Source organism: Oncorhynchus clarkii, chromosome 9, assembly GCF_045791955.1.
Source record: "Oncorhynchus clarkii lewisi isolate Uvic-CL-2024 chromosome 9, UVic_Ocla_1.0, whole genome shotgun sequence".
Classification (NCBI taxonomy): domain Eukaryota; kingdom Metazoa; phylum Chordata; class Actinopteri; order Salmoniformes; family Salmonidae; genus Oncorhynchus; species Oncorhynchus clarkii.
In genome coordinates, this window is record NC_092155.1 from 29,364,656 (window position 1) to 29,379,351 (window position 14,696).

Sequence of the window (14,696 nt, forward strand, 5' to 3'; positions counted from 1 at the left end):
GCGGCTACTTTCACAGTCAATTGTGTCTCACCTCTTCTCTATGGTTCTTGATGGGCAGACACAGGATGCTCTGGGTCTTGTAGCCTGTAATCTGATCCACCTCTGCATTGAACCTGGGGTCCTGTGATGAGATACAAACAGTATGAATTACAATCTCATTCAACATGACCAGACATGTAATCACAAAGCATCTCGTAAGTAGGAGCGCTGACCTAGGATCAGGTCCCCCGCTCTTATTCATTATGATTTAAATGGTCAAACCGATCCTAGATCAGCCCTGAGACACTTCGGGGCTGGTTCAGACTATGCACTCCTTTCCTACGCACTTCTCGGTAGTTGGTATTCAGATTACCGTATGGAGGAGCAAAACCAGGTTTGTGGGCGTGGTTTGCTTGTGCACACTGAATACATTTACTTCAACCCCAGAAAACACATCCCCTGGGTGGCCTACCAATTTCATCTAGGAGTTTTTTGTTCAACTCATTTTTTTCTGTTTTATTTCTCTAAAGCAAATGTGGTGTACCCTTAATTTGAATTTGATCAGCACAAGACTTGAATGTAGACTATAGAGAATGCGTTTGGAATATAGAAAGATAGCCATGAAAGCATTTGCCTATCTGTCTCCGTCTCAGAACCCATGGGTAGATTTTAAACCTCTGATTGTAGACATGATTTTGTGATTAGGGGAATAATCATGAATCCTACTTCATGGAAAAACAGAGCCTCTACGCATGAATGAAAAAAAAGGTGTTTTGATTCATTCTGAAAGTTGCCACATTAAAGTTCATCAATGTAAGCGTTGGAAGTAGTTTAGCCTACAATATAAATTAGAATATGGAGAATAGTATAGCGTAGTATGATATAATACGTATACCGTAATCGGAAAGGGGGGATACCTAGTCAGTTGTACAACTGAATGCCTTCGACTGAAATGTGTCTTCCGCATTTAACCCAACCCCTCTGAATCAGAAAGGTGCAGGGGGGACAGTTCGGCGCCCGGGGAACAGTGGGTTAACTGCCTTGCTCAGGGCCCTCACTGATCACGGAACTGTGTGATAGCAAGTTCTAAGTAACGGTCTGAGCTCCATAATAAGCTCCATAATAAGCTCCATAATATGCTCCATAATAAGCTCCATAATAAGCTCCATAATAAGCTCCATAATATGCTCCATAATAAGCTCCATAATAAGCTCCATAATAAGCTCCATAATAAGCTCCATCATGATTTAATAACCCTGCATGTCCCAATTTCTTCTTCTTTTTTTACTACAATTTGTATTTGGTCTTCATTAAACACCCTCCACAATTACTTGACCCTCAGCCACAACCAAAATGATGTAACAGCGTTTACAGAGGACATACATAAAGGTTGGCTAAATCAAACAATGGAATGGAATAATACCAATGCAGGGAAGGGAATGAACACTGAATTGGCAGTTAAATATACCATGTTATGACTTACGGTTGCTATCGATAGTGGCTAACAATATTTATTAACATAGGCTATAGCCTACAAATTGAAAGAAACAGGAAAAGTTGGGGCACACGATTAAAACATCCTAGAGAACACAAAGGTTACATTTGGAGTGGCTCTTTGCCTTTGTCATCCAATTTGGCTTGTGTCTCCACATTTTATCCCTTCAAGTTATAAGGTCATACGATTACAATTCGGCATAACGGCACACTACTTCACTGTGGGAAAGGGGCATAAACAGCCCTAACAGTCATGTTGATATACGTTTCCGTTTCCTGCCATATGACTGGTTTCACATTAATCTCCTCGATCATAAGGTAAAATAGATCTGAAACAATTGTCATTTAGCCAACATTATACCTACAGTCCCTTCAGAACGTATTCATACCTCTTGACTTATTCCACATTTTGTTGTGTTACAGCCTGAATTCAGAACAGATTTAAAAAAAGACCATCTACACACCATAATGGCAAAGTTAAAACATATATTTTTTTAGAAATGTTTGCTAATTTATTGAAAATGATATATAGAAATATCTCATTTACATAAGTATTCACAACTCTAAGTCAATACTTTGTAGAAGCACCTTTGGAAGCGATTACAGCCATGAGTCTTTCTTGGTAAGTCTCTAAGAGCTTTCTACACCTGAATTGTACAACATTTGCCCATTATTCTTCTCAAAATTCTTCAAGCTCAGTCAAATGGGTTGTTGATCATTGCTAGCAACCATTTTCAGATATTGCCATAGATTTTCAAGTAGATTTATATAAAAACTGTAACTTGGACACTCAGGAACATTCACTATCTTCTTGGTAAGCAACTCCAGTGTAGAATTGGCCTTGTGATTTAGGTTATTGTCCTGCGGAAAGGTGAATTCATTTCCCAGGTTTTCCTCTAGGATTTTGCCTGTGCTAAGCTCCATTCCATTTATTTTTTATCCTGAAAACTCTCCAGTCATTAAGGATTACAATCATACCCATAACATGATGCAGCCACCATTATGTTTGAAAATATGGAGCATGGTACTCAGTAATGTGTGGTATTGGATTTGCCCCAAACATAACACTTTGTATTCAGGACTAAAAAATTGATCACTTCCCACATTTTGTGCAATGTTACTTCAGGGCCTTGTTGCAAACAGAATGCATAGTTTGGAATATATGTATATGTCAAACTCTGTAACTGTTTTAAAGTCACCATTTGCCTCATGGTGAAATCTCTAAGTGGTTCCCTTCTTCTCCAGCAACTGAGTTAGTTAGGACGCCTGTATTTTTGTAGTGACTGGGTGTATTGATGCACCATCCAAAGTGTAATGAATAACTTCACCATGCTCAAAGGGTTATTCAATGTGTGCTTTTTTTTTTACCCATCTACCAATAGGTGCCCTTCTTTGCTAGGCATTGTAAAACCTTCCTGGTCTTTGTGGTTAAATCTGTGTTTACAAATAATTGTATATCTGTGGGCTACAGAGATGAGGTAGTCATTCAAAAATCCTGCTAAACACTATTATTTCATACAGAGTCTATGCAACTTATTACGCGACTTGTTAAGCACATTTTTTTTCTACCGAACTAATGTAGGCTTGCCATAACAAAGGGGTTGAAAACTTATTTTTAAATTAATTTGTTAAAATTTAGAAAAACATAATTTCACTTTGACATTATGAGCTATTGTGTGTAGGCCAGTGACAACAAATCTCAATTTAAACCATTTTAAATTCAGGCTGTAACATAATTTTTTTTTTTTTTTTTTTATCTCTTATCATATCAATTTATAAATCAAATTTCACGGAGAATGCTCTTATGTCTATCAGAAAACAATTAATGAGATGCTTTTTTTTCACTTGGAACCGGCAGGTTTGCTCAACCTTATTCACGGTTTCCTCGTGTGTAAAGGTGGTGGAATTATTAGGTCAGAATATGGCGTATCTGTAGACACACCTCCATTTCTTTGATCGCCACTCTAAAACGTGTACCTTGCTGGCACCGGCATTTCCCCCAAGGTCAGAATACGCATAGAGAGAAAAGTGCATAAAAATTGAATAATGTTCCATTTACGCGCGCGTAACTCAGGTCTGAATTTCCCCTTTGTGAGTATGGGCCTAGAAACACATGGACATTCTAGACAATTGACTAGACTTAAAGGAATAACCACCACATTTTCCCTTTACTGTGAGAATGACCAGACCACTGTTCTGGATCCCTATTTGGTGAGACAGAGGCTGAGTCCCACATGACACCCTACTCCCTATATAGTGCACTCATTTTACACAGGGCCCATAGGGCTACGGTCAAAAGTAGGATTTCATATAAGGAATAGGGAGTCATTTGGGATGCATCCAGAGTGGATGGATGTCCTGAAGTACCCTCTCCTTGTGGCTCTGCGACCACCCACACCGTGACCTTTCTTTCTAGATGGTGTGTGCACATGTACGAGCACGCCTCAGATGCCTAATACACGCACTGACACATTTTATGACGAAACGATGAACATTATACTGATTTCATAAAACACCCACTTTCCAATTCCCATATAAATTCCATTCTAACCTCCAACCCACATAAACAAGGACCAAATCAACTGCTCTCTCTTTCCCAAATGAGTCATTTATTTTCCTCTAACACTGGACACGCCTCTAAACAGAGGAACTCCTAATCAACTAGAATTTCAGATCTAGGTCTTCAAGAGTCTCAAACTAGGAGTGCCGATATAGGATCATTTTTTTTGCCATTTAAATAAAAAGGAATATGATAATATACAGTAACTTAGATCAGCACTCGTACTCTGAGACACCTTTTGATTGCAGGCCAAAATCTCTATGAGATTAGAGAGATTGAGAATATAATGGCTTGAGCCAGACCAAATCTTTTGGAGGCAGACTTTTCCTGAAAATAATAATCTGCCTTGGTTATTTGAATTCTAAAGTAATTTATATAACTAATGATATTTTAACAAGAGAAAAGTTTTGTCTTTGCTATGATTGTGGCTATGATTTTTTGAATAGTTCTATCTCGGAGTCAATATTACCTAAGTCGGTCATTAGTGTATAACTTACGTTGGTCACAGAAATCGTTGAATTATACTGAACAAAAATATAAATGCAACATGCAACAATTTCAAAGATTTTACTGAGATACAGTTCATATAAGGAAATCAGCCAATTTAAATACATTCCTTAGGCCCTATTCTATGGATTTCATATGACTGGTCGCAGATATCTAAAATAAAAGGCAGTGGAGTGGATCAGAAAACCAGTCCGTGTCTGTGACCACCATTTGCCTCATGCAGCGCGACACATCTCCTTTTCATAGTGATGATCAGGCTGTTGATTATGGCCTGGGGAATGTAGTCCCCACTCCTCTTCAATGGCTGTGCGATGTTGCTGGATATTGGCGGGAACCGGAACACGCTGGCCTACACGTCAATCCAGAGCATTGAGATATTTTCAGCTTCCAGGAATTGTGTACAGCATTATCATGCTGAAACATGAGGGGATAGTGGTGGGTGAATGGCACGACAATGGGCCTCAAGATCTCTGTGCATTCAAATTGCCATCGATAAAATGCAATTGTGTTCATTGTCCGTAGCTTATGCCTGCCCATACCATAACCCCACCACCACTATGAGTCACTCTGTTCCCAATGTTGACATCAGCAAACCGCTCGCCCACATGATGCCATACACATGGTCTGTGGGTGAGAAATTAACATTCAATTCTCTGTCAACAGCTCTGGTGGACATTCCTGCAGTCAGCATGCCAATTGTACACTCCCTCAAAACTTGAGACATCTGTGGCATTATGTTGTGTGACAAAACTGCACATTTTAGAGTGGCCTTTTATTGTCCCCAGCACAAGGTGCACCTGTGTAATTATCATAATGTTTAATCAGCTTCTTGATATGCCACACCAGTCAGGTGGATGGATTATCTTGGAAAATAAGAAATGCTCACTAACAGGGATGCAAACAAATTTGGGCACAACATTTTAGAGAAATAAGCTTTTTATGCATATCTTTTATTTCAGCTCATGAAACATGGGACCATATATTATTTCAGTGTAAAAGTGACCACTGTTCTAGAGACAACACTGTAGGGGTATTGATAAGAAAACTTCCCTGTAAATTCCACATATGGGTCTGGCCTGTGCGGTTGCCAACCACTCTCCCCACAGAGTGCCCAGGTTTCACCACCAATTTGAATGCCGTCCCAACTGCTGGGGCTTAACGAGCCAATCAGAGAGCTAGGAATTCCCTAGGTAGGAGCTACCCCCATGCAGAGTGACGCAGATGCACTTCCTGAAAGCTTTGGCTGTTTTTTAAAAACATAACGCAGGTCCCGTATCAGGTTCTATGGACCCAGCTGGTGGCTTGTTTTGCTAACAGACACACACACACAAACATGGATGCACACACACACACACACACACACACACACACCTCCTCTCCTCTGTCCATACCGGATTAACAAACTAATTGGACACAGGTGCCGGATTAACAAACTAATTGGACACAGGTGCGTCGACAAGAAGCCACGGGCTCTCTCTCTCTCTCTCTCTCTCGCTGTCTTTGTCTCTTCCTCGCTCTGTCTCTTCTAATTTATCTCTTCTTCTCTCTCCCTCCCTCTCCTCCAGTCTAGGTCCCTGTAGGCTTGTTTAGGAAAACACCCGGCCACTTCATCAAAATTAAGTGCTATAAATATCACCAATAAAGTCATCGTCGTCAGTCTGAACACTGTTGGCCGGCAACCAGATGATTGCGTAGCAGCTAGCTAATCAGGGGTAAGGTAGAGTGATGTCACATGAAATTGCATGTGAGTAGACATGGACATGTACACAAAGAAGAAAGAACACTCTTCTTCTCTCTCAAACATCTGCGTTCTCTTTCAAAGACATACTTCCTCCACAGGGGGTCTGACTGAGTGTGTGTGTGTGTGTGTGTGTGTGTGTGTGTGTGTGTGTGTGTGTGTGTGTGTGTGTGTGTGTGTGTGTGTGTGTGTGTGTGTGTGTGTGTGTGTGTCTGTGTGTGTGTGTGTGTGTGTGTGTGTGTGTGTGCGTGTGTGTGTGTGTGTGTCTGTGTGTGTGTGTGTGTGTGTGTGAGCTCTTCACATTACACATCCTGTCCTCCTTACAGACTCTGGCTTTCATCTCCCTCTCCACCAATTGACAGAGCTGGGACCCTACTGGGAGAACACCGATAAGTTTACATCTCCTAGAGCAGTCGTTCCCAACCAGGGGCACTAGGACCCCTGGGGGTACTTGGCCTATTTACAGGGGGTACTTAAAGGGGTTAAAACAGGTTGGAAACCACTGTCCTAGAGAGGGGGATCAGGTCAAGAAGACCTCTGGTCCTGCTGCGGTGTGAGTAGATACACGCACCATGTATGTAGTCAAACGCATACTGTATGTCTACAATCCTGCTCTTAATGTATATGTGACAGCAAGGTAAAAATGGAGTAGAACAGTGGCCACTTGCAGCTGAAGGACACACACATGCCCGCACGCACACTATACACACACTCAGCACAACCGTGTCATTTCCATGGCTGAGAGACAGCAAGGAAAGCTGAGCCCTGTTTTAGGCCCTGTGCAGTGACATCACTATGTGGGTCAAAGGTTAAAATCCGGCATGGTCTCCAGGGGCCATGACATTGTAACTGGGCCAAGACTGATACTACGACCTTTAATCATTACAGATCATTACAGCGTTACTACCTTTACTATACTGTATATACTCATGACTGACCATCTTAGACTGCCTTGGTAATGACAGGTTGAAAGGTCAAGACGGTTTGATTATTGATTGCAGCAAGAAAGTGATACGTCTTGTAAAACAATACCCAACAGGATCGATATATTCAAACTGTCAAGGGACGACGTGTCATGAGTGAGGCATGTCTGGGCCCTTACGTAAAAGGTCAACTCGCACTGATTTTTGTGAGTATTTCACTTTAAGCGTGTGTGTGAGAGGGGTTGAATGTGTGTCCTTCAATCCAGTGATGTACTTTTTGACCCACGTGATCGTTGTTGATCTTTTTAAATTCTCTCTCTCTCTCTCCCTCCCTCCCTCCCTCTCCCCCCCCCCCCTCCCCCTCCCTCCCCCCCCTCCCCCCTCCCTCTCTACCCCTCCCTCTCCTCCCTCTTCCCTCCCTCTCCCCCTCCCTCCCTCTCTCCCTCCTGCTCTGTGGTTTATGCTTGGCCAGTCACTCTCAGGTCCTGCACTCCGACAGCAAAGACACATACTCCCCGACACAAACAGTGGCCTGATTCAAAACACACACACCCAACATCCTCATTATATTCATCATCATGATCCCACCGGGTGTCCATATTACCTGACAAGCAGCAGAGAAACAAGGGAGGCTGCAAAAAAAGGAGGTCAAAAGAGCATTACCCTTTATTTTACAGTTCGCTACTGCATTACCTAGGTAGTACTTAGAATGTACACGGGAATATGTTGTAATAATCATTCAATTACCTACTGTGAAAACAACCTTTGGGTTTCTTGACGATTCATTGAAACAGGCTCCATAAATTACCGCTTTTAAACGCATAATGTTTTAGTAATTACCAGCTGAAATCGTACAGTAAATTAAAGCCTGACCCAAGAAGGAAAATAAAAAGGAGATTGAGACTACCAAAAAACGAGGAAAGAAAGGCTCCGTCTCCTGCATATCAGTGCTTGAGGCGTCACTACAGACCCTGGTTCAATCCCGGGCTGTATCACAACTGGCCATGATCGGGAGACCCATAGGGCGGCGCTCAATTGGCCCAGAGTAGTCCGGGTTAGGGGAGGGTTTGGCCGGGGTAGGCCGTCATTGTAAAATAAGAATTTGTTCTTAACTGACTTGCCTAGTTAAATAAAGGTTAAATAAAAAAAAATGTAAAAGTCTCACCTCGTAAGCATTCTTGATGTTGAGGGGCTGGCCCGTGGCCGCCACGTGACCCACAATTCCCTTGTTCCACTCCAGGCGGATGCAGCTATTGGACACCTCCTCCAGTGTGGAGCCCTCGGCCACATCAAACAGCCTGCTCACCAGGAACTTCCTGTTGGAGCTGTCCTCGCCCACCTGGGATTCACAAAACAAGGAACAGAAGTGAGGTCATACCTATCGAGATTCTACAGGAAGAAACTGTGCAAAATGCTCCACAGTTTACACTACATCCATGATTTGATATGATACTTTACTGTTAATTTGCATGGAAATGTTACCATTTCTACCTGATACGGTTGTATAATTAGATAAGGATTAGAAAGGAATTCAATTACTGTGTGTCTATGGAAGGGGGTGAGAACCATGAGCCTCCTAGGGTTTTGTATTGAAGTCAATGAACCCAGAGGAGGACGGAAACTAGCTGTCCTCCTGCTACACCATGTTGCTGCCCTACAGAGTGCTGTTGAGGCTACTGTAGACCTTCTTTGCAAAATAGTGTTTTAATCAATTATTTGGTCACGTGATTAGATTTAGTATTGTTTTATCTAAAAATTATAACTTTTAAATGTTTTACAATTTAGATTTTTATGAAATTCACTGAGGAGGATGGTCCTCCCCTTCCTCCCCTGGGGAGCCTAAACTGCAACACGCTACCCAAGGCTTTTACTTGCAACATAGTTAGACGAACAATGGGTACATATTGAAGATGGACATGCTCATCCCCAGAATCTTTTTACATGTCTATGTTCAAAGGATAAAGCTAAGAACATTAACAACTTCATAGTTAATAAAACTATAACAATATGGAAGAAAATGAAACATATTCTACAAGAACCAATATCACTCCCTAAAAACACAACCCTATGGAACAATCCTTGGATAGTGTTTCAGAATTCACAGATAAGTTGATTCACAAGGAAAACTAAAGGCATAGAAACCGTAAATGACTTGGTAACAGGAAATACACTACATGACCAAAGTATGTGGACACCTGCTTGTTGATATCTCATTCTAAAATCATGGGCATATGAAGTTGTCCCCCCTGCTATAACAGCCTCCACTATTCTGGGAAGGATTTCCACTAGATGTGGGAACCTTGCTGCGGGGACTTGCTTCCATTCAGCCACAAGCGCATTAGTGAGGTCGGGCACGGATGTTGGGCCATCAGTCACTGGTTTTATCAATAAGTGCATCGAGGACGTCATCCCCACAGTGACTGTACGTACATACCCCAACCAGAAGTTGAGCTGCCACTTTCAAGGTGCGGGACTCTAACCCGGAAGCTTACAAGAAATCCTGCTATGCCCTGCGACGAACCATCAAAAAGGCAAAGCGTCAACACAGGGCTAAGATTGAATTATACTACACCGGCTCCGACGCTCGTCTTATGTGGCAGGGCTTGCAAACTATTACAAACTACAAAGGGAAGAACAGCCAGGAGCTGCCCAGTGACACAAGCCTACCAGACGATCTAAATCACTTCTATGCTAGCTTCGAGGCAAGCAACACTGAGGCATGCATGAGAGCATCAGCTGTTCCGGACGACTGTGTGATCATGCTCTCCGTAGCCGACGTGAGTAAGACCTTTAAACAGGTCAACATACACAAGGCTGCGGGGCCAGACGGATTACCAGGACATGTGTTCCAGGCATGTGCTCGACCAACTGGCAGGTGTCTTCACTGACATTTTCAACATTTCCCTGATTGAGTCTGTAATACCAACATGTTTCAAGCAGACCACCATAGTGCCTGTGCCCAAGGACACAAAGGCAACCTGCCTAAATGACTACAGACCCGTAGCACTCAAATCTGTAGCCATGAAGTGCTTTGAAAGGTTGGTAATGGCTCACATCAACACCATTATCTCAGAAACCCTAGACCCACTCCAATTTTCATACCGCCCAAACAGATCCACAGATGATGCAATCTCTATTGCACTCCACACTGCCCTTTCCCACTTGGACAAAAGGAACACTTATGTGAGAATGCTATTAATTGACTATAGCTCAGCGTTCCACACCATAGTACCCTCAAAGCTCATCACTACGCTAAGGATCCTGGGACTAAACACCTCCCTCTGCAACTGGATCCTGGACTTCCTGACGGGCCGCCCCCAGGTGTTGAGGGTAGGTAGCAACACATCTGCCATGCTGATCCTCAACACCTCAACACTCCACAGGGGTGCGTGCTCAGTCCCCTCCTGTACTCCCTGTTCACCCACGACTGCATGACCAGGCACAACTCCAACACCATCATTAAGTTTGCAGACGACACAACAGTGGTAGGCCTGAGAACAGACAACGACGAGACAGCCTATAGGGAGGAGGTCAGAGACCTGGCCGTGTGGTGCCATAATAACAACCTATCCCTCAACGTAACCAAGACTAAGGAGATGATTGTGGACTACAGGAAAAGGAAGACCGAGCACACCCCCATTCTCATCAACGAGGCTGTAGTAGAGCAGGTTGAGAGCTTCAAGTTCCTTGGTGTCCACATCAACAACAAACTAGAATGGTCCAAATACACCAAGACAGTATGAAGAGAACACGACAAAGCCTATTCCCCCTCAGGAAACTAAAAAGATTTGGCATGGGTCCTTAGATCCTCAAAAGATTCTACAGATGATACGAGAATATTGAGAATATCCTGACTGGTTGCATCACTGCTTGGTACAGCAATTGCTCGGCCTCTGACCGCAAGGCACTACATAGGGTAGTGCGTACGGCCCAGTACATCACTGGGGCTAAGCTGCCTGCCATCCAGGACCTCTACACCAGGCGGTGTCAGAGGAAGGCCCTAAAAATTGTCAAAGACCCCAGCCACCCCAGTCATAGACTGTTCTCTCTACTATCGCATGGCAAGTGGTACCGGAGTGCCAAGTCTAGGACAAAAAGGCTTCTCAAAAGTTTTTACCCCGAAGCCATAAGCGTCCTGAACAGGTCATCAAATGGCTACCCGGACTATTTGCATTGTGTCCCGCCTCCCGCCTCCCACCACCCGCCAACCCCTCTTTTACGCTACTGCTACTCTCTGTTCATCATATATGCATAGTCACTTTAACTATATCTACATGTACATACTACCTCAATCAGCCTGACTAACCGGTGTCTGTATGTAGCCTTGCTACTTTTATAGCCTCGCTACTGTATATAGCCTGTCTTTTTACTGTTGTTTTATTTTCTTTACTTACCTATTGTTTACCTAACACCTTTTTTGCACTATTGGTTGGAGCCTATAAGTAAGCATTTCACTGTAAGGTGTATTCGGGACACGTGACAAATAACTTTGATTTGATTTAGTGAGGTCGGGCACTAATGTTGGGCCATTACGCCTGGCTCGCAGTCGTTATGTTTGTCTATGGAGATTGCATGGCTGTGTGCTTGATTTTATACACCTGTCAGCAATGGGTATGGTTAAAATAGCCAAATCCACTAATTTGAAGTGGTGTATACATACTTTTGTACATATGTACATTTATTTCCAGAAATATAATTAAAAAGCCATTTTGGACTGACCGATGTAAATATTTTCAAGTATAGGCTACTTAAAAGTTACATATCACAAAATTTGATTAGAAACCAGAGCCACCTTGAGGGAATCTTATTTGAGTCAGAAAAGGATGTTTATATGAGAGGGAAGATATACAAAACCTTAAAGAGAGCATCTCCAACTCTTTTAGAAAAAAAATATAAACTATTGGAACCAAAGACTTAAAAATAACTGAAGTTGGCACAAGATGGAGGGAATGTTGGAGCATAACTAATGAAATGACAGCTTTCTAAAATGTATGCTTAATCCAGCATAAACAAATGTATAGAATGTATCATACAAGAGACAAAATTCCCAAATTCTACAGCACAACGACAGAGTCATGTCTTAAGTGTAAAAACTAACGAGGACTCAATAATTCATGCTTTCTGGGACTGCTGTGAAGTCTCAGCCCATGGGCAGAGCTAGAAAGTTGGCTGTTCAAAAGTATTACAATGTAAACTTACTTTTAATCTGTCTGTCTGCACATTTCAAGACATGGCATGTCGGATTGTTGTGAGATAATCATCCAGCCAAATGGGCCTCTTCTCATCTTGAAAAAAACGTGTACTAAAAACTTGGAAATCAATCAATCGGCCATCATTAACACAATGGAAAAATCGAATGATGTATTATTGAAATAACACCGGCGGCCGAGATTGATTTCTTTTTACAATTTGACACAATGTGCCAAACAATAATGCAGGCACTAGGGATGGAGGTGTGAGCATGCGGGTCTGGGCAGAGGAGATGTAGTCGTGGTTTGTGTGCGTTTGTAAGTTGTTGTTCGTATGTGTATGTTTTGTATCTGGTGTGGGGGGGAAAAATCTATAATATGAAAAATGTCATTCTAATAATAATCATTTTTCATAATAAGAGAGAGCAGGAAGGACACTTGGGAGCCAACTATTCCAACAGTTTAATTCAGCACCATATAATTGAAAAACGAATCCTTCATCATCTCATACTAAATTTGTTTCATGACATAGGCTAACCCGTGCCCAATCCTTCTTTCTCTCATAGGCTAACCCGTGCCCAATTCTTCTTTCTCTCATAGGCTAACCCGTGCCCAATCCTTCTTTCTCTCATAGGCTAACCCGTGCCCAATCCTTCTTTCTCTCATAGGCTAACCCGTGCCCAATCCTTCTTTCTCTCATAGGCTAACCGTGCCCAATCCTTCTTTCTCTCATAGGCTAACCCGTGCCCAATCCTTCTTTCCCATCGTGCCCCTACCTACCAGGAAGAGGGAGTAGCGGTCGGCAGCAATCAGCTCGTTGATGTGCAGAAAGATCTTGTGGCACAGAGCCGTCACGTCCAAGTGACTCGACACATCCTTCACCAACTCCAACAGTCTGGCACAGCGGTCCAACCCCCGGGCACTGCCCACCTCGTCCATCATCCCTGCAGGGATGCCAAGCCCGACCCCTCCCTGCTGGGTTCTGAAGGGCATGGGCGTCCGGATGTCGCCTCGGTCGGGTTCGGCGTCACAGAGGAAGGTTAGTGAGCCTTCCGCGTCCTTGACCACGATGGGCCTCAGTGGCCTGTCAAACTCAGATGCAGAGATCTTGCGGGTGGGGGTGCTGGGAGCGGGGCTGGGGGACGGGGAGGGAGAGCGCCCGTCGTTCAGGCCCAGGGAAGGCGGCAGGGAGAAGGCTAGGCAGGGACTGTCTGAGGGCTGGGTGGGTCTCTGTGGTGTAAGGGTTTCTTTGGAGGATGACGAGGAGGAGGATGATGAGGAGGGCTGGATGGAGTGGACTCGCTCAGCAAACCAGGCATTCACCATCTCCCTGTACCAACACACAACACACGGGACATTATACGACATTATAAAAACAATAACCAATATCATACAACAGGTCAATATGACATTATAGGACATTAGAGGAAAATATAAACAATCTGAGGAATGTGTGTATTTGACAAGCTTTACATGGGGAGGTAGTGCGAAGAGGTTCTACCAGATTTCTCCATCTCCTAATAGACAATAGACAGGACACACAGGACATGCATTACAACACATCATGAGATATGCCTTACCAGACTTACAATACATTCATCAACAATGTTAGACATTTGAACAACTTTCTACCGCAATCCCAGGGGCACACGCGTATGCACACACCACGCGCACACACACACACGTTCCCCCTCACACAGTAACTCACAGACTAATTCTGTTCGGCAGTGCACATTTGTAAAGCATGACTGATATGCACAGTGCCAGCATTAAAAAACACTGTTAACCACAAGGTCCTAGGTTCAAATCCCAACCTTTTTTATTTTGTCAAAGACTTACTTTGGCTGAACAGCCCTACTGAAACCTTCCGAAACCCCAGCGGCTGTAAAAACGGATTTGCCATGAAATGTGCCTGTAGATTAGGCTGCCTGCCAGACACATAAAACTGAGCCCTAACCGCACTATGAAATCGCAAGCCGATGGAAGCGGAATGTTATCTCGCCAAGCATAAGAGACAGCAACCTGTGTGTACGTCTGTGTGTGTGTGTGTGACCCCCTAGTGAGAATCCCCCATAAAGCAGCCCTAATGTGTCCTTAGGAGCTCTTAGAGAACTGAGTTTCAGACCTAAACATCCGATCTGATGATATGTGCAAACGGATATATTTTGACGTGTCAATCAAATAATGTATCGCATAACGCGGTTACTGTGGATACACCCAAGAAAATGCATATCTCCCGTTACTTCTCTAAGAGAAATATGTCTGACCTTTCCATGGGCCTGTGGAAAACGGGATGGTATCCAATG

At 43.3% G+C, this 14,696-nt stretch overlaps 1 protein-coding gene across 6 annotated transcripts in view; it reads right to left on the reverse strand.

The window, feature by feature from the left end:
• The window catches only part of LOC139416191 (cGMP-specific 3',5'-cyclic phosphodiesterase-like), a 93,619-nt gene that overhangs the window by 50,171 nt on the left and 28,752 nt on the right, over positions 1–14,696 (reverse strand). For all 6 annotated transcript variants that reach the window (XM_071164571.1, XM_071164569.1, XM_071164568.1 and 3 more), the window contains exons 2-4: positions 13,171–13,720; positions 8,367–8,540; positions 32–121 (exon numbers count right to left, since the gene is read on the reverse strand). In XM_071164571.1, the coding sequence (XP_071020672.1) occupies positions 32–121; positions 8,367–8,540; positions 13,171–13,720 (814 nt within the window). The remainder of the gene's footprint in view (positions 1–31; positions 122–8,366; positions 8,541–13,170; positions 13,721–14,696) is intronic.